We start from the raw sequence: 25,086 nt of genomic DNA, 5'->3' as shown, positions 1-25,086 counted from the left end.
TTATCAGTTTTTTCACAACATTAGGCGCTATATAAATCCAGGTTATTATTGTTATTATATGAAACAAAAGACTCACACCAGGACAATGGTCATTTTGGTTTTAACAAGTTTAATAGGATATTTATGATGTAATGATGAATTGCGTAATACACGTATAAATAGACTATTATCAGCTGTTCAGTCATCTACTACTTTGTGGCTTAATGGGTAATTCTCAGGTTTGGGTGCTGTCAGCAGCCTGGGTTCGAACCTCTACGGATATATATATATTTTTTTTTATGGAAAGTAATGAATATTGACTCTGCTTAAGGGAACACAAAGGATATTGTTGTTTCTTACATTTATTAAAATTTAATGACTTTATTTTTATATACCACTGTGCTCCTCTGGTGTTAAATTGGGTTCAATTAAGCACAATGTATTAACAGGGAGTTGTTGGTATTAACATACAGAAAGATATCAAAATTCAGTTACTTTATTTGTATTTTATATCAATGTGCTCCGCTGGCGCCAAATTGGGTCCACTTGAGCACAGTATGTTAACATACGAAAAAATATTAAAATGCAGTGAGTTATTTTTATTTTATAGCACCAAATTGGGTCCACTTTTGAGCCCAGTTTATTAACATACGAAAATATATTAAAATGCAGTCACTTATTTCTATTCTATATCACCGTGCTCCACCCAACAATATTGATTATAAAAGTGGCTCTGCCAAATTTTGTAATGTCGCCCTCTCGAGTTAAGTAAAAATTAAGTAAACACACGATACAAGCATCAATGGAAGGCAGAGTTTTTTTTGGAATGTAACTTGTTTTTTAACAAAAAATAGAGGAATTGATGGAATAGATGATTATCTTAATTTTACATTTATTCATATAGGTGTATGCTGATGAAATGGCGTATTGAATTCGACGATGGAAAAGGCAGGATTTGTTTGTAGAAGTAACTTAGCCTAGCCTCACACACACTCGCTTAAGAACAAAAACTAGCCTAATTGCATGCAGTGTGTGCGGTGCTGCAGGGTGGTGTCAACTCAATAAGAAAGTTAAAGATGGCGGCGATGAGGCTAAATATGTTTACGAGAAGTTTGTTGTTAACTTCTTGTATGTTTGTTCTTACTACTTCTGATCAAGCAAAGAAATCTAATCAGTTGAATAATTCTAGCATGTCTAGTTATTCAATTCATTTAGGACACGATATTTATCAGAATTTGGGCGGCGGTGGTGGTAGGAATTCCCAAAACGAAAATATAAATAAAGGTGACATTTCGAATGCTGAAATCTCAATGAAATTGATAACAGAAGCTGGAGTTTTAGCCAACCAATTTAGAGATATTGTTGATACTGAGTTAGCATATACGTCAATGCAGGTAGGTTTGTTTAAAATAATTTTCATTTTTAATAAAATGTCCACCTCTCTATTTTATATTATTTTCATAATATTTAAATATACTGTAGTGTAGCCTGTAGGCGTAAGTAATGAATACATCTTTCATAGGCTAGGATTAATCATTAATTTTTTGTTCTAGTAGTACAGTAGTCCGTTCCAAACAAACTACGGTTGATCTTTAGTTCCTTTTTATAAAGATAGTAATATATTTGTGCTTACTGCAATCATAAACACATCAATACAGTATTCAGTGTTTTGTTTTCTCTTTTTTTTTCATTTGTGTATTTTGTACATATTTATCTCTCGTCTCCCAATACCCGACACCCTTTGGACTGACCTAATACGTCTTGAATCCGAAAGTCTGTATTCAGAATGTATTAATTTAGAAAGAACATTTCAGACCTCAGAAAAGTCTGCATTTTCTGCATTTCCGGTTAGTCAAAATTGGTAGAGTTGACTGTATTTGCTTTTATTGTTTGTTTACACTTTACAGTTTATGTTTTATTTGGGAACTCTTGTGAAATATCATTTTATGTTTTATTATTTACAGTATGGCAGTAAAATTAATTCAGAAAGGAAATATAACGACCTGGTACTACTAGCTAGGTAGATCCTAGACCAGTTAACACTAAATGTTGAACCATGTTATCCTACTGTACTAGAAATACTATAGACATTTCTCTATTTATAGGACATTCAATGTTTTTAATTTTAAACTTTTAATATATTTAATAACATTATTAACAAACCATACATTAAGCAGATACAAATAAAATGAGCAGCAATCATGGAGTTTCGAATTCTACCAATTGATAAAAAATGGATACAAAATTATGATCCATGTCCTACAAAAACAATTTAATTTAGGATACTGTATGTTCAGATCCATGGAGTTATGCTTTCATATCGCAAGCAATGTCATTTTATAATTAGTGTTGTAACAACAGACAGTGTGTTCAGATTTGCTTAAGTAACGCTTTTAGACTGAAGTGTCACTAATCTGGACGAACATCTGGTATGCAGGAGTAAATTTGATTGGTTAGAGGTCAAAGTTGTAAGCAACGTTTACTAATCTTGTACCTTGATCTGTTGTAACCAACGAAAGATCAGTGTCGTAAGAGTAGCTTGCTTCCACTAATCTTTTCCTGGTTCAGACCTATGCAGTTGTATTCCGTGTACAACACGAAAGCTAGCATATATCCGTAGGTCTGAACAGGCCCTTAGTCTATGTACTGTACACAATGTAAACATGTGTGCATTCATAGGGATAACATTCTTAGAATGGGTTAAAATAATGTGGTCAAAAACTGTAGTTTTGACATCAGACAGACATAAACCAGTGTGATTTAAAAAAACTTGTGGCAGATGTACTGTACGGTAATAAAATGTAGTGGAGCATTACAAGAAAAGCACTCATTCCCAGTGCATAGTTTTCATTAAATAATGCTCTTTCTATGATAGTGAAAGATGCAATACTGTACATTCAATTCACAAAGGGGTGGTTACATAACAATAATAAGCATTACAATGGTCAGGCTTAAGCCAATCCATAGCTTTAGAATGTACAGAATTGTGACAAAGACTTTTTTAAACTTTTACTAGAGATTCCTTTACAGTGTTATTACATTTACAAAAGAATTCCAAGACAGAAGAAAACCTATAAAACACAACTGCAGTAGGCCTACCTTAATACGTTAATGGCACTCTGAAGAAATGATGTTGAAAATGTTTGTAGTTAAAATGCCGTTTTCATGTGACATTAGTAATAATACACTTTGATAAAAAAGTGAAATAATTAATAAAAAAATAAAAAATTTCTAGGAGTTTTATCAGAAATCTACAGTATATTGTTTATTATGACAACTCTTTAACTACAGTAACTGTAATTGCACATCAGTTTTACTGCTTTAACTGTATTTTAGAAATTGAAGGTTGTCTTCCATGTGTTGTACTGTTAATATATGATGACAGTCCATTATTAGTTGCGTGGACGCGACTCTATAGTTCACTATGTCTGTCGGTCTGTCTGTCGGTCCGGTATCACTATGCGTTTTAGCACGCGACTTATGGCTGTTGGCCTTGTTTGATATGGTGTTAATAATATTTCCAGATTCCATTCCAGTTTTTAAAAATACAGTAGCTATGTTGTTTACTTGAGGTTTGCTGTACAGAATTATTAATATTGCAGTCTATCATAGTTTACTGTTCATTACGCTTTACAGTATCTTGTTGTCTACATTTAAACACAAAAAAAGTACACCAGTTAAAAATCCTACAGTACTGTATATACACCATAATAATGGAAGTGTGCTTGTCTTAATGCACTGTACATTCAGAAACCAGTTTACAGATTACCCTAAAAAAATGATTTAAAAAAAACCAATTGCTGTTGAATATGCCATTTTCAATTCATGTCACATTAAATAATAATAGTTAAACGATTTTACCTGCTAAAAAATTGCAAAATGACCTATTTTATTTGTATGCCATACTTTATTTTCAGTTTTTGTTTAGTTTATAGATACATTATTGTTCTTCAGTTAAAAAAGTGAGGAAAACATTTTATTTTGATCATTTCGGATTCATTCATTGGTTAATAAGATTCTGTGATTTAAATTGATATTGATTCTTTAATTTACTGACAGTTCTGAGTTAACACTTTGCAATAATCACATTAGTACTACAAGAGTTGAATGTTCAGTCCATTAACTCTGTGTCCACGGTGCAATATGGGTCGATGCCCAGTATTTGGGTTACTGTACTAGTGGCCTGTTTCTGCTGCATACTGTAGTGCCGAATAAACCAGTTAAATAAAAAACAAGGCCAACAGCCATAAGTTGCGTGCTAAAACGCATAGTGATACCGGACCGACAGACAGACCAACCGACCGACATAGTGAACTATAGAGTCGCGTCCACGCGACTAAAAATTCCTACTGATGACTGATTACCCAAGATGCAATGCGTTGAGGCTTTCAAACTGTTAACGTGTACTAAAGCTATCGACTACAGCAGTGACAGTAGAACCAATATTTTGCATACACTACAGCTAAAAGAATAAATAATTTAAATTAAAAAAACAATTTCCTACTGATGGCTCATTACCCAAGATGCAATGCGTTCAGGCTGTCAAACGTTCAACATGTACTAAAGCTATCGACTATCCAGCAGTAAATAGTAACCGTTATTTTGCGTTGCAACTTGCAGCTAAAAGTGATACAGGTAACCCCTCAATGGGAGTTTTTAACTGTTATTTTCACTGTGCCACTTTTTATTTAACCGGATATTATTAAAGATTTTGTTCTGCTTCTGCTTTCAAGAATTGTAGTTAATTTATTCACACGATATTAAACGGTTGATATTTTTTTTTTGTAGTAGAGATAGGACCTAGTGTAGAACTACATCAGATCGGAGGTTTTGGTGGGGGTGGATTGTAGGGATACCAATTATAAATTGTGTGAAATGTGAGGCTGGTGTGAAAAAGTCAAAATATATTGTACTGTATGTCAATTTTGGAATCTGGACTTTGAAACTAATAATAAGTATGTTTACATAAGTGTAAAGTTCTGCTGTTAAAACATCATGTTTATTAAATGTATGCGTGTTAATTGTTATCACTTATCTTGGGTATTAACATGTCGGTTATAGCATGGACCTATAATTTAGGTAAATATAGGTCCATGGTACTAAAAGTAAAAGTACAGTACCTATTTACTGTACTTAGTAAAACATCAAATTCCCTGTTCAACATTTATTGGTAAATTTTATCTAGAAATTTTTTAGATAATAATTTAATTATTTCAAATTAAATAAAATACTGTACTGTACAATAAGAAAGAAGAAATACTGTAAGTTATCCTCAATTTGTGGCCATTGTAAAATAGTATGTAATTTGTAATGATCAATCACTCTTTTGCTCTCAATTAATTAATTATCCTGTAGTTTACCATCTCAATAATTTAATAGTAAACTTATAATGTTTTTTTCAGAGAGTTTATGATTCTGTGGAATATGTTGATGAAGCTTCTTCGGACTTGTCTGAAGTACAGCAGGTGAGTTTTAATTCATTGTGCTATTGAATCAAAAAATATCATTTTCATTTAATTTACATTTCATCAAAATGGAGTGTAACGAATAGAACTAGAAAGTTTGTTAATTTCTTTAAATGAATCTGTTCAAAGTAGAGCATACAGTATAATAATTGGCATTCATGCACTGTGTGCAGAGAAATGCACCCTGTTTAATTGTATAGCAGTTCCCTCTATGCATTAGCATACATAAATCTATAATGCTAATTGACAAATAGTATTACTATTAGGAAGGCTAAAGGTCACTGGATGGAATCATTTTAATTCCTTAGTATGTATGAAGTTGGTGGTTGACACTACAACCCCAGGAGATAATTATTGTATTGTATTTAAAAGAAGGAATACATTTACTGTAACAGGCTTTAAATGTATTTGTGTTTTACATTTCAACAAAACATGCAGTCCTTGGTAAAGGTTTATGAAAGTTGTATAATTATGCGGCCTAGGGTAATAAAATAAACCTGGACCTTTGGGTGACATCCAAACACTGTTGACTGTTTGTTACCTGTAGGCCGAAGGTAATAAAATCAACCTGTTTCAGAACCACACATTTCAAGGCTTCTGTCAGGCTAGCCTAAGGCAGTAAAAACAACAACAACCATAGAGGAGAGCTATCCTATTGAAATTTACAGTACTGATTGTAGTATGGTACAGTATCCCAGCCTGTTGGGAGGCAGTGGTGGTCAGGCATCTGTAAACCATCGCAGGCTTAACCTGTACAGTACCTTTACCCTATACAAATGACCCTGTCTGAACTGCATAAATCAGTAGGCTTAGCGGCTTGCTGTTCCATTTGTTTTTATTATTAATTATCGTTCAAATTTCTCCATTGGCATGCTAGGCTAACCCTAGGCATTTCACTGGCCAATGCAAATGTTATATTGAATTGTTTTTTTTACTGCACATTCCTTTAACACAAAACTATAAAATTTAATCAATAATCATAATAGTGAGTCACCAATGAGAGTGAATGTGATATGAGGTCAGTACGGTTCTGTTACTACAGTAACACTGTTAAGGAAAACAGAATTATTCAAAGATGATTGAAATCAGAATGTATGCCAAATAAAGAAAATGGTACAGTATAGTAGTTTCATAGACGTTCGAATCTCCAATCCAACACTGTGAGATTTGATACATTTACCACCAAAGATTGTATTCGTAGGCTACAGTACTTGGAATGGCGCGGATATTTTGTGTCACTTAAGACCTCTATATTACTTTACATCATCACAAAATATTTATCAATCAATGTTTACCTGAGGTGTGTTGCACTATTTAGCATTTACTGTAAACAAATGTATTATACAGTAATGTATTGTAAATGAATCTTTTTCTAAAAGACAGTAAACAAAAATTCGGGAGATTGTTTAATATTTCAGAAGATTCAAGATTAGATGACATTTCTGGGGCTCCCAGAGAAATCAAAAGAATGATTCATATCAAGGATTTGAATTTTTTACTTTATTAGTTATTAATAGCTAATTTCTTTTGACTAAGAATATGAACCCTCATTCCATGGTTTATTGGTTACATTAAATATTGGGGAAAAAAAGAATTAATCAATTTATTTTATTCGTTTATTTTTTTAGCTGACATTGAAGGTTGGGATGAAACTAGTAAAATATCTAAAACAGCTGGATTATAATAAAAATAATGTTGAGAAGTTATATCAAGCCCACCGAGCACAGTCGCACCGTACGCAACCAATCGCAGCCCGCCAGAGTTGCTGTAAGCTGCAGACACAATCATTAAGGTAAGCATAGTAACACTCTGTAGTGGGCAAGCCAACATACTGTACAGTACAGTTATCTTGATTGGTATAGTAGTAGTAATAACATGGTTCCAGTCCGACGCCACAAATCAAATCAAACATTAGTGTTTCGTTTTCACGCAGCTACACGCATATTGATTTGCACATAGCATGTGCAGCGCTGTGAAAACAAAACATTGGCGTTTGATTGCCGGAACAGGTGTGAAAAGACCCTTTTTTAGTCCATGTTAAATTAAATAATCTTAGTTCAGATTGTTTTTAAATATGATGTTTCTTGTTTTTTTTTCTACAGTTATGATAATGTATTTCAGTGTGACATTTCAAAGGACAGTGCGTGCGATCGTCTTTCACCAGTTGTGACGTCGAGTGCATTTAATCCAGTCAACAATCTGACGCAAAGTAAGTCAACAAGATATCAATTCATTCATATAGTCTCAATTGGCAATTACTTAAAAGGGCAAAAGATTATAAGATAAAGAAAACATCGATATTAAAAAAGCTTTTAAATTTACAGTATATTGAAATTAAAATACTGTTTTTTATTTTGTTTTAAAATTGACCATAAAAGTAATTACAGTACAGTACAATTAAGTTATAGAATAAAAATTTGTGTATGTTATTTGTGTATGATTAAATACAGTACACAGTTAATACCACATTATGTTATATCCTTTAAATAATCACAAATTACTGTACATTACAAATTCCTTCTCTAACAGTATAAAATGTATAAAATGATTTTGAAAATGTATGTAACAGTATTTGAAAGTACTATTGGCTCCTTACCATAGTAATTGTCAGATTATTTTAATTTTGTATAATTCATAGAAAATGATTGTTAATGATTAAACATATTTTTAGCATAAATCATTCAAGTCTTCAGGCAGGTTATTTATCAATATCAGATTATACATCAACATGAATGAATAATATGTGTATGCAGTTATAGCAATCATAATCACAATGATTGCTTCATGCAGTGTTCATTGAATGTTACTGATTGATAGCAATAATTAAGTATTTTAAGCTCTGTCTACACTATCAAACAAGTTTGAAAAAAAAAAGGGTGATGTTCCCAAATATGGTAGTGATATGCCCAAATATGGTAATGATATGCCCAAATATGGTAATGATATGCCCAAATATGGCAGTGATATGATATCATCATGTCCATATATGGGCACATCACATTTTTTTGTCACATAAAATTTGATAGTGTAGACAGAGCTTTATACAGTAGAATCCCTATTAAGGAGACACACGTTTTATGATACGTGACCCAATAATGTGTCCCCTTAATAGGGATGTCCTCTAAGTAGGTTTGTGTTGAAACATACTGTATTGCCCTAGTTTGTATTGGGGATTGGCATGAATAGGCGTGTCACAAAAGAGTAGTTTTACTGTATGCATAAATTAAATGGTTAATAAAAACATTTTTTTTTATTGCAATTTGTTACTTACATTCGTTAAATTTGATCTTTTATTCTTTTTTAAACAGTTTTTAGAAAGACAATGAAAGAGTGTCATCTAATAAAGTGGCAATATTGGAGTTCTGAGGAAGGGGTTCATGTCCTTTACCCCTCCACAGGATTTGCTAATAATAAGTTTGGAATGTCTTGTGAAGACAGTTGGGATGCACGTAGTAGGTAAGGATACTGTATATGATGTTCAGATTATTTGTTGCTTTTTCAAAATATTTTATCCCTTCAAGTCTGTTTATAAATATTGATTGTTTTAAAATAATATATCTCAAGTATGTTTAAATATTTGTTATATAGTAATAATTTTATTAATATACATTTTAGAATTTAATGTTAATTTTAAATGGGCAAATAAAATTAAATCTGAATCTGAATGTACGGGTGACCAATCGGTATAGGATAAATCGTTTATAAAATCCTGTTTTACATAATGTTTAGTGGATTGAATGTGTATTCACCATTTTAAACCAACTAGTCCTGAATTTAACCTGAGATAACATGTGTCAATGTTATTATTAATTACAATAAATTCTGTTTTTTTTTTGTAAAAAAAAGATTAGAATTTTAAAATATCAATTTGTAATAATGGTTTCATTCATTTGGATTCATCCATGCAAAAAAAAAAATGTTGATATAAATAGTAGATTGGAGAACATTTTTCTATTTATTTAATATGATGATACAGTAGCTCATTGATACGGGTTGTCATGTTTGTACACAATTCCCTTTTGAAGCCTAAATATTGATTACACCGCATTAACTCTGTCTACACTATCAAACTTTATGTGACACTGATAAACAAAATGTGATGTGCCCATACATGGACATAATGATGTCATATTACTACAATTACCATATTTGAGAATATCACTGCCATATTTGGGCAAACTACTGTAGGTTTGATAATGTAGACAGAGCTTAAGACAATAAATAGGATATAGTGAGTGCCATTGTGCAAAAATGAAAAATCTTTACTCAAAGAATTAATTTATTTTTGGTAAAATGTGCATTTCCACCATCAAATATGTTACATCGGAATAATATGTACAAGAAACACAAGGAAAATCATAGCTATAGGCATTCATTGTGTTACCACCTGTCCCTGAAGCAACTCCTCCCACCTGTATGCTTAGTCATAATGCATTTTTAATAGTGGCGTCGATGCAGATTTACTACTTTTAAATATCTTATATTACATGCGATGAGTAATCTAAGCATATAGTTTGTTTTCATTATACTTTCTTTTAACTACTTAAACTTGGCATCCATAAAATGATCATAAAATATCAAGGCTCCATTTACTGTAACCTAGACATTTGAGCACAGGTTTGAGTTATTTTATGTATAAGTTATAAAGAATATACTTCTTCTTACTATCTTTCTTATGATTGTTTGAAATTATGAAATCTGCAACTGAAAAGAAAATGTACTGTAATGGCGATTTAGACATAAAAATATAGTATTAAGCTCTGTCTGCACTATCAAACTAGTTTGAAAAAAGTGTGATATGCCCAAACATGGTAATGATATGCCTAAATATAGCAGCGATATGACATCATCATGTATATATGGGCACATCACATTTTTTTGTCACATAAAGGTTGATAGTGTGGACAGAGCTTTAACAGTACTTCTGTTTTTGACAACAAGATGATGATTTGGCAACTATTTCTAATACTATCGGTGTCCACTGAACATTAGTCCCATCATTCATTTCATGTGTCCCCTTAGTGGTTGTCCTGGAATGGAATTGTACTTAAAATGTCCATATTTGGGTGTCAATACAGTACAGTATATCAATCTTCAATTTACAATTTCACTTTATTTAATTTTCATTTAAAATTACAAATAATTCAGAACAAAATTACAACACGAATGAATGCAAAAATGGCTAGTTTATAAAATGTTGTACAACATTAACAAAAACACAAATTACAATGGGTGTATACTGATTGTGTGAATTTAATTCATATTTTTTAGACCTGTCTATGCATCAAGTGTTCGCCCTCAACAGAAGAAGGTGGTCATCCTGATCGAGCGAGGGTCATGGGTCAGCAAGGAACAGTTACGATTGGCAAAGGAAGCAGCAGTCGTTGCTTTAGGTGTTCTAAGTGAACTTGATATGGTAGGTTTAAAATTCATACCACATAATTTTATTTCATGATGCTATAAGTACATAATGCTCTGCTCTATGCAAGCTTAAACTGATCTAAATAAAATATACGCAGTGATTGCTGATCAGTTACTCTAGTATACTTTCATGTTTTAAACACCGATCTATTACTTCAATAGTAGAAAGCATGCAAACATACTAAATATCTTAGTTTTGATTTTTTATTATACAGGTCGGGATTGTTTCAGTGGGCGCCACAATTGATACCTGTCAAACAGATAGTTGTTATGGTAAAGGTTTGGCTCCAGCTTCCACAGAAAACAAACAGCAATTGATTAATTTTATCAAGTCAATTAGTAAAGATTCAGGTTAGTACTAATTGTATCCCGTTTTTCTACTATCCATTCAGGATTTAGATTCTATCTTCAATTTCTATGATGGCTAGGTACACTTGTGTTTGTTGTCTTGCCCTTTGCAAAAAAGCCGTATACGATCCGTATACGCTGAAAACGTATACGACGTATACGGATCGTATACGATTTCACTGTTTACATTATTTCCACTCTGTTGCTCCACAAAGAGTTGGCGTCGTATACGTTTAGCATACGTAACGTATACGTTGTTTATTCATGATAAGAATATCGTATACGAATCATATACGAACAAACTAGGCCATTTTATAAATTATAATAGCAGTAATGAGTAGAATAGAGCTAAATAAAACATTTAAATTGTCATTACAACAAATACGTACGTAGGCTCTGGCCTAGCTAAGGGCTAGCTAGGCCTCTAGCTAGCACCAGCCATTAGATAGGCCTAGTCTAGTAGTATTAATTATTAGTAGGAGCTAGAACATAAGATCATATTTATTTCTATATTTATTAGATAGCCTAGGCTACCGATAACATTCAAACAACGTTTTTCGCAAGTAAATAAAGTACGCTAAACAGGTATACTACTAGGTAGGCCTAGAAAAAACAAGGGGCCATTTTCACAAATCGACGATGTTGTTTGCAGTTTTCCTTTATAAAATATGACAGAGGTCAGTAAGTGCAGCCGCCGACGACGACCGAGCGTCGCTCGGTTGCCTACAGTTCCAACTCGTGGTCGACTCGGCTCCCTGGTGGCCAATCATGCATATCATCGGGTGAATCATCGGGTTCGTCGTTCTTAATTCGTCACGCCACGTGCGAGCTTTGGGTGGTCAATTTACATCGTTATGTTAAGCGATATTATTCCGCGACGTGTGTTGTAGCAATGGAGATGGAGTAACAATAATTCGGCAATGCCGAAGAGGAAAACCATGACCCAAAACAGAAGTAAGGTCATTATAATAATTATTATTTAACGATGAATACATTCGGATTTTGAATATATATAAATTGTATGAATTATGAATTATATATGAATAAAAAAAAAACACAATTAGTGGTGATAGTAAATACAATTATATCGAATCTCAATTTATTCCCGGTAGCGAACAGATTGAATTGCTTTCATTATTTCTGCTTGGTGATTAAGAAATCATAAAACATATCTTTCTTTATTTTCATGGTATTCCAATAATTGTTTAAAAAATAACTACCCTCAACTTTAAATAACAAATTAAATAAGTCTACTAAACATTGTTGATTTCCCATGGACCCAACAATACCCCAACTATTTCATTAATAATTGTTTATTTGTAACAGTTTATTTGAAATCCTTGTCCTTTGTTAATTCAATTGTGTGACAATTAAATTAGATTGTACATGCTTATGCTGTATATTATGTAAAAAGATGATTCATGGTATATATCAGATTCTTAAAAAAGATCAACACTTTGAATTCTTAAAATGTGTTCTATATCTTTATTTGGAGTTAGACTCGTACTACATTCATTAAAATGATAAACAAATAGCCGGCAGGCGTGTGTACAGAGGGGGTTTATCAATGATGGCGGAAAAATGGGGGCGTAGGGTACCATTTTACCAGGGAGATGTAAAATAATTATTTAACAAACATTTAACTGGTTGGTTTTACTGCGTTCGCGTACAATTTATCATTTGGATTTTTTAAGTTATATGTAGGTTATGTTAAATTGTATTTATCAGTGACAACTCTAGGAAATTTACAGCAATTAGTTCTGTATGCCTAAAATAGTAAAATGCTCTAAATAAAAACGTCGGAGCTTCTTTTTTGTATTTCTGGCTGTTGAATGTTTTGTTGGCACCCCCTAACTCTGCAACGATGATATCCATAATGCATCGTATTTCCATTTCACCGTTGTTGATATACTACTAGCTAGAGTAGGTTATTAAAATAATACAATACGGTATAACCAAATCTAATATATGGGGGAAAGCTAGCTAGCTTATTTTCACAATGAGTGTACCACAGACTCTTTTCCTTGGCGTATTTTCCCCAGGCCTAGTTAACTCTTAGTTTACTAGAGCTGCTGCAGTAGCTATATACTGCATATTCGATATATACAATTACAATATGCCTATAGCCTAGCTAGCTAGAAGTCATCGAATTTACTATCTACCTGGGCCTACTGTAACTAGGCCTACATCCGATCCCATTTTTAATTTTTTTTTATAGTGAGTCAAAACCCGTAGCCAAAAAATCAACAATGATGATTGAAAATGAATGAAATCTGATCCATCCATGTGATGCATGCATGCAGCGCACATAACACAGGCACGTTTTGGGCGAATTTATTTGGATCATTCCATATATATAATAGGGAGCCACATGTATTCTACATTTTTATTAAATCGTAATTTATGAATTTTACTTACTCGTTTTAAATTTAATATACTGCGGGCCCAATTTAATATTTACTTATTTATTTCCAAGTACATTAATATTATTTAAAGCACTTTCAAATTAATAACAGCACATTTTGTGTGATTCACTTATTAATGGAACATACAAAAGGTAAAGAAATAGCAGAGGGGATAAACAAGGCAGAACAGCCTGGGTGGGTTTTTATGCTTGCTTGAAAAACAACGTCTAGTAAAATACAGCACCAAATTTTCATTCGCGAAAACTATGAACTAAATCATCATAGGGAATTTAATGTACATATACCGACTGAAAAAAAACCAAATTGTACATTAATTATTGAAGTCAAGAAGATGCTCCTGCGATCGTAAACGTATGCTATCGTCGTCTTGTAAAAAGAGGGACAGTCCCTTTTCGCTTGGTAATACGATGCAGTTTGTATACACGCGTCGTCGTATACGGATCATATACGGATCGTATACGGAGCGTATAATTAGGAAATTGTTTATAAATGATCGTATACGGTTCTTATATGTTTATTATGCGGGCAGGAACTTCCGAATTGACGTACACGTTTCGTATACGAAGTGGACTTCCTATACGAAACATATACGAAACGTATGTAAATCGTATACGTTCGTATACGGTTTTTTTGCAAAGGGTGGTGGACTGAAAATCTGTTTACTATCAAACAAATTTGACACAAAAGTGTGATGTGCCCAAATATGGTAGTGATATGACATCATCATGTCCATAACAGTACTATATGGTCACATTACATTTTTGTCACATGTTTGATAGTGTTGACAGACACAATTTTATTATATTGTACCATAGCTAGATAAACAAACATTTATCTCCGTGGCAAATAACCTTTACATTATTATTTTATTATTTATTTTTTATTCACAGATTCATCGGGAAATACAAATCATACTCTCGGATTAAAGAAAGCTTTTTCTATGATAAAACAAGAAGTTGAACCACTAAATAACAATGTATCTTTAGCTGGTAAGTAATACATATTATTAATTTAAAGTGATTAATTTTCTGAGTACTAACTACTTGTTAATTTGCTGGTTTCTTCTGAAAAACACAAAAAAGTACCACATTTTCCAGCAGTGCAGCATAAAAATGGCTAGATATGTCACCTTGACTTGAAAAAGTAATTTTTTAATATTTGTTGTGTGTTGAATATGACATATCAATGTCGCATATCAGTTATTCAACAACAATTGGATTGAAAAAAAAAAATGTTTTTTGGATAAATGTAACCATTCAAATGCAAATCATTATTACCCACAATTCAATTCAAACATTTGAACGAATTAAATTATTTTTTTATGAATAGATTCTATAATAGTTTACATCAGCTCTGGAAATACATCTGGTAAAGATGAGGCTAGAAAGGTCGTGAAGACAGTGGTAGATGAAAACGCACAGATAAACAATAGGGTCGTCATTATGACCTATGCATTGATTGAAGGTAAACGTCACGATTTACGATTGTCCATAAAATATGTTTTATGTACCACTACCAGTCACCTTCCTGGTGAAAATAAGTCCACATACACAGTAAGCCCCTATAATAATGCACTTTTAGAACCCAATAATGTGTCCTCTTAACGAGGGTTGGCCATTCTGTTAAAACATATATTTTTGATTGTTCATTTAACAGAAAAGTGTCCTCTTAACAGAGGTGTCCCCTGAATAGGGGTTGGATGTAGAGTTTAAATGTATGCACCTTGTTCATTTCATGGGAAAGTGTCCCCTTAATAGAGGTGCCACCTGTGCTGTATAGGAGTTGGCCATTGTATTAAACATATACTGCACTTTGTTCATTTCATGAAATAGTGTCTCCTTGGTAGAGGTGTCTCTTGAATAAGAAGGTCCAAATGGAGAGAACTTACTGTAATCACATTATTTGTTCATCTATAAAATTTATTTCCCATTCTTAAACTTTCTTCATTTGATAGTGGTATTCACTAGCATATTCTATTTTGAAAGATAAATTTAAAACACTTTTCTGTGTATTGAAAGCAAAATATAACTGATTGGTTATGCCTTTTTTTTCCAAAGATGGACGAACAGGTCTTGAGGAGTTGGCTTTTCTACGAGACTTGGCCGAACAAAATGTAAAACCAGAATCGGTCAAATCAACTGCTACCAAACAATCCACAGCAGATTCAACAAAAAGTCCAAAGTATCGGGAAGAACCTGAAATACCTCCGGCTCAGGTAAAATTTGTTCTCTTTCTGAAATATATAACACATTTTCCATCTTTTTGTGTGAGAGAGTTCTTTTAAAGTCTGTCTTTTGCATAATAAAAGTCATTCTAAATCTGTCTACACTATCAAACTAGTTTTACAATGTGATGTGCCCAAATATGGTAGTGATATGCTTAAATAGGGTAGTGATATGCTTAAATATGGTAGTGATATGCATAAATATGGTAGTGATATGCTTAAATATGGTAGTGATGTGCTTAAATGTGGTAGTGATATGCTTAAATATGGTAGTGATATGACATCATTATGTCCATATATGGACACATCACATTTTTTTGTCTCATAAAGTTTGATGGTGTAGACAGAGCTTAAAACTAACAGAAGCCGTAAATAAATTTAATTTTCGTTTTTGTTATAGAAAGGAGCTATGACAGTTTTGAATCCAATGAGTAATCTACCATCTACAATTGGTCGATTCTACATTAACCTCCCGCTAGCCATCCAATCAGAGGCCACATTTTCTCTTCCCTACATGGATCCAATTGGTGAAGGTGAGTTATCGCAACATAGTCACTATCTATATATCTATCACTATAAAAACATTATTCCTGTCGTTGGCTGGGTGTGTATCAAGTGGGCCAGTGTAATTTTATACTGTTTTCAACTTATCCCGTATAATTTTTTTTTTTGGTCTTCCAACAGGTTTTTTAACTATCTTGTTATCTTCCTATAGAGCTAATTTTGCATGTGTATTATGTGGTAGTCATATTTAGGTGACCATACCAGTTTAGTCGTCTTCTTTTTATATTTCGACTCCATTTTTCCAGTTTCTGAAGTTTTTTCATTTGTTAATTTATCATTCCATTTGATGTTAAGCATTCTTTTAAGGAGTTTTCATTGAAATGTGTTAGACCATTGCCATCATAATATTATATAACAAACATTGTTATATATCAATAATAAAAACGATCATATTTCTTTTTTTTTTAATTTTAGGGTATATGATCAGTGTTACTAAACCCTGCTTCTATAACCAAGAGTTGATTGGTGTGGTTGGTATGGATCTTAGTGTGGGTGACCTGTTAGAAGACATAACATACTACCAAGGAGGTGAAGTCGCATACTCATTTCTTGTCGACAAAAACGGTAAGACTAGATTCCAATTCATTTCAATTTAAAATAAGTTGACTTCGACTTTAGAATAGAAGTGTTTTTTACATAATGATCAGTATCTCGGGAATTGTATTTTATCGATCATGTATGTTTCATGTATGTTTTACAGGTAATGCATTAAGTCATCCATCACTTCCACGGCCATTATTTGTAAGGACGCCATCGTTTGTTGATATCTCATTACTAGAGCAATCTCCTGGATTTGAGACAGTTCGAAAATCAATGATAAGGTATGTGAATTAATTTAAACCTAAATTAAAGTTTTTGATAAGCCTGGTAATTATTATTAATTGTTCACTAGCATGCTGGTCATATTTCAACTCCTTTTCAATAAGCGATCCTTGTATCAGAAAATGTAAGTCATTTACTGTATCATTTACAGAACAGTCGCCAATTTAAATTTGCAAACCTTTATGGTTTAAAGGATTGTTAACTATATTTGATATATATTTTAATGTTTTGCAGCCGAAAGAAAGGCCAGATTGTTTTGCAACGGTCAGTAAACAGTACAGTTGAGGTCAAGTACAGTTGGTCACCTGTACCGGACACTCCATATTCTATCGGTCTTGTTAAGTTGGTTGACAACAATAAAATGCGTCGCTTACAACACATGAGGATGACCTCAAGTGATGGTAGTATCGTATATCACAGACTAGATCTACTTCCAAATAAGGATTTGTGTATGCACCTTAAGCAGTTGGGAACAAAAGGTAATTTTATATTACAGTAGAGCCTTCAGACCCAACACAGTTTTCTGTGGGGTAGTTATATTGTTAAAATAAATATTTTCCCTTGTTGTTTTTATGGGAAAGTTTCTCCTTTTCTTATTGTATGGATCATAACAAATGGAACTATTTATCAACTATCTGAATAAGGGATTTCAAATTTCTAAGGCCTATTTATTATTATTTATTTATACTGTGTAACCTCCTCAGTCAAAGACTGGTCTCCTAGAGAGCCCATTTACGATCAGTGGCTGTGAGTGACAGTGGCTGTGTGTGTGCACAGTACAATAGGTAAGCCCCCACTCATCTAAAAAAATGTACAGTACTAGGTTGTTTAAAGTGCCCATGAGCTACAGTAGATGTGTACAGTGCACCTACGGTTTATAGTCTTTATCCGAGAAGACTGGTTCTACCACCATAACCATGGAGCGAGTCAAACCTTGTCGATGTTATGGCTACGTAATTTTGGTTCCACTGTCTTAACAGCTCGACCTCTCTCTCGCCTAAGAAAAGGAAAACATTGAAATGATAACATAATTAATGTGTTATTTTACAGCCTCTGGAACATTGATGTTGGCATCCAGTAGCTTTATTTCACCATATCAGCACATAAGTCAAGATGAGACTAAACGTGTTGTACAGGGATACATTGCCTACTTAAATGACTATACAATGCTTATCTCAAATCCAGGAATTAAAGTAAGCATACTTAATTTTTAGTCATTTGTAATACATTTCATTTCAGTCCTTGACTGTCGTTTTGTAATATATTTTTATATACCGAATAAATAAATAAATAAAAAATAAGTACTACTGCCAATTTGTTTACTTTAGTACTTTAAAAAGCATTTCTAACATATTTATGTATGAAATGTTTTTTGATAAAAGCAGACTGTAAAAAAAATATAATTTTGAAATAAAATTTTTGAGGATGTTCCGCTAAATTAGATACAAAAACATTCTTACTATATGGTAATTTAAAGTTCAAAAACAATAATTTAAAGCTCTGTCTACACTATTAAACTTTATGTGAAAACAAAATGTGATGTTCCCATATATGTACATGATGATGTCATATCACTGCCATATTTGGGAATATCACTACTATATTTGGGCACATCACACTTTTTTTTGTCAAACTAGTTGTTACTACATAATGATTTAAGTTAAAAAAAACCCTAAAAAGCTGTGTTTATTTTTCCTTACAATAATGTTACAACTTTATAAATGCACTTACTTTTACATATTTGTTTTTTTTTGTAATGCATTTTTGTAGCTTACTATTAAAAATGATGTCAGTGCAACCAAAAGTATTGATATGTTTTGGATGAATCAAATTCACAATAGCGAGTTAAATGACTATATTGTTCGAAGGTAAGTTATTAATTATTAATATCGAACTACAAGTTATCAATTTGTATCCTATTCAGGGTATGCAGGTTTATAATTGTCTAAAGCTCTGTCTACACTATCAAACTAATGTGATGTGCCCATATATGGACATGATGATGTCATATTACTACCATATGCGGGCACATCACACTTTTTTTTTTTCAAACTAGTTTGATAGTGTAGACAACAAATGTATTGGTATAAGAATATTTTTATCACCGATTTATTTTATATCATTGTTTTCTAGATACCTTGTCACTCTTTCTGGTGTTCTGCGGATGTACCCTGGAACTCTGCTTGACAAAGATTATGAACCATCGCAGAGAAGTTGGTACGTGCGTGCCATAGACAACCCTGGACTGGTTACTGTATCCTCCCCTTACTTGGATGTTGGAGGAGGGGGTTATGTTGTCACCATTAGCCATGTTCTTTTTGAGGGCAGGTATGTAATTTATTTCTGTTAATTTACATTAATTCATTTATACAGTGTTCGATTAGAAAATGGGAAAAAGCCAGTCAGATAAATATCTACAATGTCATATAAGAGACTATTTACTTACTTAACACTAAGGGATGATGTCAAAATGATTTTTCTGCAGTAACTACATTTCGTACTGCAATAAAGTATGCTTTTATTTTGTTTCAACGTAGTTTATGACTGCACAATAACAGTGTGTACGATTAACAAAAAAGACTAGCCAAATAATTGCATAAACAGGTTGAAAATAAACCAACATTATTCCTAAATGTAATAGTTTTGTTTTTTTTATCTCTTATTAGTTCAACTGGTTTACATGACCCAAGTGACCGTGTAGTGGCTGTTGTTGGTATTGATTTTACTATTCGATACTTTTACAAACTGCTTCTTGATACATTACCCATGTGTAGACATTCAACGGTTAGGTAAGTAAAAATGTTTTTAAGTTTTCATTGTAATAAACAATAAATGTCTTTACATTTCATCTCGTTTTTCCAAAATGAAATTAATGTTGTGTGTACAGTGATTAAAAGATTGTACAATAATTTATGGTTTAAATGTTTGTGCTATTTGTGACGTCACTGACAATATGATCTACTGACCAAATACAAATTTTCAAATAATATTAATATTATCCTAGATTTATATAGCGCCTAATGTTATGAAACCTGTAAGCGCTGAACATTATTATCCCAGTCACTTTTTTGGGTCAAACACGAATGGAAACATACTCCCATAATGCAGCTAGTAATCCGCGCAAAGTTGTGTCTTGATCTAACCAGGTTCCCATTTATACACCTGGGTGGAGAGAGTCAAAAGTAAGTAATGTATCTTGCCTAAGGATACAAGCAATGCAGCGGGAGTTGGATTCGAACCTCGATCTTACGATCAGTAGTCCGACGTCCAACACACTGCGCCACACACCCTCACGATATGTTGCTTGTTACTTGTTACTTGTTTGCATAGCTATCCCCATTATTGGGGACATTTCGCCGTCATTGACATTATGTTGACATAGCACAACAATCAGAGACGTTAATTTTGATGAGAAGGTCATGGAACACTAATTAATTTTAAAAACAACTAAAAACCTGGGACCTGTAACCCTTGGTAGGGACCCTGACGGGTACTCTCCCTCCGGGTCAAAGGGATCCCGAAACTCATCGGTGGGCAGGGGCGCTCATCTCCCTGTTCAGGACTATTCCTAATGATTATGAAGGCGTTATTACTAAATAGAAATAGATACAAAAAAATGTCAGCTATTTAAAACCAATAGAATGTAATGAGTGGAGCTGTAGCTTGGTGCTTGCCTTCCAATCCCAAGGTCCCGGGTTCAATCCTGACCTAGTGCAGGGTTGTAACTCATGACTCTTTCAACTCCACTCCCTAAGCCTCAAATGAGACTTAGTTTATAAGCACGATAAATTATTAGATAAATTATTAAATAGTTTATCCATCCTGTAATTGGCGAGTTACTCGCTGTTGGATGAGTATGAAATAATAAAAAAAAAAATAAAAAAAAAAATAAAAAAAAACCCACATACAAATACAGTTGTACTTATTATGATGGATTTCTTTATATATAATAATTGTACATATGTAATTGTCTTTTCATTTCATCTCATATTACACGGAGGTAATAATAATTCCTGGTATGAATGTGTGTGCCTATTTGTCACTGACATTATGATCTACTGACCAAGTAAAAATTTATCCATAAAATTAAAATGTAAACAAAAATATTAATCGTTGTTTTGATCAGTTATTTAAAATCAATAGAATGTAATATGTTACATGCATAGAAATACTGTAGTAGATCAAAGCATATTGATCGAAACGTCGAGAAACTCAACAGTTCTTTTCAGAACTAATATACGTAGTGTACCGCTGAATTTATATCAACATTTGATTTCGCCATGCAAACCTTCAATCATATACAGTTGTACTTATTATGATGGATTTCTTTTGTAGGTGTTTTATGATAGATGATGCAGGTTACCTGATAGCACATCCTAGTCTAGTAGAACCAGCTGGTAAAGGACCGATTGAGAAGCAACATATCACCCACAAGGTATGCCAACAATTTACAATTCTTTCTGACACTTCAAGGTGCTTGGGCATTTTCTGAAAAACTTAAGTCTATGCCCTGAGCAAAACTAGTGGAAATTGTGACTTTCTGAGAGTTGAGAGAGTTGGCGTAATAATGGTTTTCCATTCCCTCACCATCTCAATTCAACATCTTGTCCAGTTTTAACTGGTTCTCCTTGTCTTACCCAGTAAAACGTCCAGTCTCCTGATGCTGGAAAGTCCCAAACCCTGTCTCCTCTTTAGCACGCAGAATATAAGTATAGTGTCTGAGCTCAAATTAAAGACTGTATAGATTCTAATGAAATGCCTTGTTATATTTATGCTTACACGTGTAATCCTTCTTGACCTGCCCCCAACCCCCGCCTTATTTTATGTACACAATTTTATTGCTTCTTTTCCTTGCAGGAACCACTAGTTGCCAATGATATTCTGAATCATCAGGGCTTTGTTAAAAAGAAGTCTTGCAACAGCTATCCAGATGCTACTATCCAGCGTCTGTACGAGTTCAACACTAGTTGGACTGGTTTACTATCAAACCTTCTGCATAAAGATCACTGCCAAAAGTATAAGATTGTCAACATCCCAGGAACCAATGCGTTTGTGGGAATTGTGAATGAAACTTGTGATATGATTACAACTTTTTGCCCTTGTAGCACTGTAAGTTATACATTTTGCTTTTTTTTATAACGGTATAGACTTGATAATAATATTATTTATAGCTCTGTACTGTGTATTTAAAAATGAAAAAAAAAAATATTTATAAAACTTGTAATTTAGTTTCTTAGGGGAAAAAACCTTAGAATTGCTATTTATTTCTCTTTTATTTTAGGTGGATAGAGTTTGTCTGAATTGTCATCGTATGGAGCAGACGGAATGCGAGTGTCCATGTGAATGCAACCTTAGTGTAGACCAATGTCAGGGTAGTATAAAGCATAAGGATAAGTAAGTGAACAGGTGTTGTATTTTAAATTGTCTCCACGAAAAGATGAATCTGTAATTTCCATTATGTTGGATAATAAAAAGAATCTGTATCTAATACAGATTCTTAAACCTATGACCACACATACGTAATAAAGATTTGCATATACCTCAGAAATCTGCACTGTTGAAATCTTCATTACTTTAAATTCAAATGGTCGTTGCGCATGCATTCATGTTACACTCCGTTCTTCATAAACTTTGGTGTATAAGGCAAAATCAGTTTCGGTTTATTTTTAATGTATTTCTTTAATATTTTTAAGGAAACCAAGCTGCCATTGTCCAGAAGAACCAGTCATCTTACCAGAAGTAGATGAAAGCCTGACCAAAGACCTGCCACAGTGTTATGACTCTAACTGCAAGGCTAGGAACACTTACGATAACTGTTTTGGGGTTATTGACTGCGAGTGGTGCGAAATAGATAAAGACGGCTCATCCATGCTTAGTGCTCCATACTGCGCAACACAGCGGGAATGTTTTGGCGGTGTCTTAGGAGCGAAATCACCGTACGGCGATGAAGAATGTAGGTTTTATTCAAAATGCAACACACAGTCTGTTACTTTCACATTTTTCAGTTCAAATAGATACAGTAGAACTCCTACTAAGTGTTTCTTATGGGGTATCACATGAATAGGAATGTCTCAAAATGGATTTGCCAGCATAGTGTTAAAACATATATTTTTTTCCTTTGTATTTGAAAGTGTCACTTTTAAGCCTGTTTCCCACTAGAGACGCAACACAAGGACATACGAGCAACGCAAGCAAGTTAACCAATGACAAGCCTCTGTTCGAATAATCTATCACTCCATCGGTCAAATCATTTACGCTGCATTCCGTCCTTGCATTGCGTCACTAGTGCGAACCAAGCTTAATAGGGGTGTACAAAGGAATGCACTGTAAACTGTTCCAACTATAAAAACCATCATAATAGTCTCCGAATTATTTATAATGAATTCACACAAAATCATTATTTCAGATTCAAGTTTCAGTGAGAAGTACTACAGCGTTGGAGCTCAAGTTGGACCCATGGCCGGTGGTCTAATGGGCTTCATTGTCGTGTTAGCTTTGTCGTTTTTCATCTACCGTCACAATGTACATCGTTTGCAACGGCTAGAAATGGCAAATTATCAAGATGCGTCTGTACGTATGTCACAGGACAACGAAGCTGAGATAGAGGACGACAGCCCGATGGATCCACCACAAGGAGGTGGTGCTGTTGGTGGCCGTAAGTGTTTCTCGTTGCCTATTCTACCGGCTTCTTTTCCCTAGATTCCCTTTTTACTTGCATGTGGAAATAGTTGCATTCGCCAAGTATATGACTTGTTTTGTAGGATTGTATGTAACTTTGTTTGCATTAAAACATTTTAATTGTTTTCAGCTATATACCAACAGACCATGTTTATTGGAAACTTATTATTTTATTGGAAATTATTAATGAATTATCTGTATATTCAATATGAGTTCAAATATTAAAATGGACGCCGGTCTTGGTCACTCCCTGCATTTTGGCAAGTCTCATTTTCAGAACATAGATAAAACACTAAGAGCAGAGCAAATGAAACAGAGAATAAACCCTTTGATATTAATTATTTTTTTCAACTGTGTACCTAAAATGATGAGGAATAAACAATTTTTCTTTTTCAGATATGCATGCAAATATTGTATTAGCAGCCCTGGACCGTCCAAGCCCATACCATCAGCGTATGAGGCATCACGTATGGCGACATCATCATGGTGCTACACCAAGTGAAAGCGACCACGGTTACAGCACAATGACTCCACACGAAGATAGCGAGTATCATTACGTGGAACCAGAACCGCTGTATAATGACCGAGGTCGCCATTATCATGGCCGGGCAGAGTTCTCAGATGATGCATCGTCCGTGTCAACTTCTTTAATAGAACCACCATTGCTTAACCCACCACCGCGCGTTTCAAGTGAAAGACAATCTCGTAGAAACAAAGCACGGTCATACCACAGCGTACCTAGCCAAGATATTGTAGAAGGTCAAGAAAAGGTCATTGACCCCGTACCGGGTCAAACAGTTTTACCTTCATTACCACCGTCAATGTTACAGGTTCCTGTTCAGGTACACCATGTGGATACTGCTTTTTGAAAGAAAAAAAAGACAATGCAATTAATAAAATAACATTTTTGATATTTTGTTTCCTTATTTGGCTGGACCAATATTTATGATTCGGAGAATGGGTATGACAATTTTAGGATCTTAAAACAAATATTGATCAGTCTAATTCAATAATATAATGATACAAAATATTTGAGTTTCTAAAATTGTAAATATAAGTTTAAGTAATTAAACAAATGACATGGACATGATCTTTACTATTAAGATGATCACCAATTTGGTTCCTAAATTTTTGCCATTTCATATAATTTAAATCTAAA

The 25,086-nt window shown here is 33.5% G+C and overlaps 1 protein-coding gene across 1 annotated transcript; it reads left to right on the top strand.

The window, feature by feature from the left end:
• Positions 1–752: 752 nt before the first annotated feature.
• Positions 753–25,086, top strand: LOC140050945 (VWFA and cache domain-containing protein 1-like). The gene is made up of 24 exons (XM_072095958.1): positions 753–1,373; positions 5,382–5,444; positions 7,073–7,236; positions 7,547–7,653; positions 8,753–8,900; positions 10,716–10,860; positions 11,081–11,216; positions 14,530–14,628; positions 14,969–15,103; positions 15,697–15,854; positions 16,264–16,396; positions 16,842–16,991; positions 17,128–17,248; positions 17,484–17,728; positions 18,300–18,442; positions 19,020–19,117; positions 19,383–19,577; positions 19,916–20,038; positions 21,585–21,684; positions 22,107–22,358; positions 22,531–22,643; positions 22,943–23,202; positions 23,656–23,904; positions 24,324–25,086. Exons 1-24 carry the CDS (start codon positions 1,056–1,058, stop codon positions 24,794–24,796), a joined length of 4,128 nt encoding a protein of 1,375 aa, XP_071952059.1. The 5' UTR covers positions 753–1,055; the 3' UTR covers positions 24,797–25,086.

This window comes from Antedon mediterranea, chromosome 6 (assembly GCF_964355755.1).
Source record: "Antedon mediterranea chromosome 6, ecAntMedi1.1, whole genome shotgun sequence".
NCBI classification, from domain to species: Eukaryota; Metazoa; Echinodermata; class Crinoidea; order Comatulida; family Antedonidae; genus Antedon; species Antedon mediterranea.
This window is presented reverse-complemented; position numbering and strand designations above follow the sequence as displayed.

Bases quoted from the DNA above. Each gene is read 5' to 3' on its own strand.
- LOC140050945 (XM_072095958.1), top strand. From the start codon at position 1,056: ATGGCGGCGATGAGGCTAAATATGTTTACGAGAAGTTTGTTGTTAACT. The intron at 7,237-7,546 runs GTAAGCATAGTA...TTTTTTCTACAG, and splicing joins CTGCAGACACAATCATTAAG to TTATGATAATGTATTTCAGT. The intron at 8,901-10,715 runs GTAAGGATACTG...CATATTTTTTAG, and splicing joins AGTTGGGATGCACGTAGTAG to ACCTGTCTATGCATCAAGTG.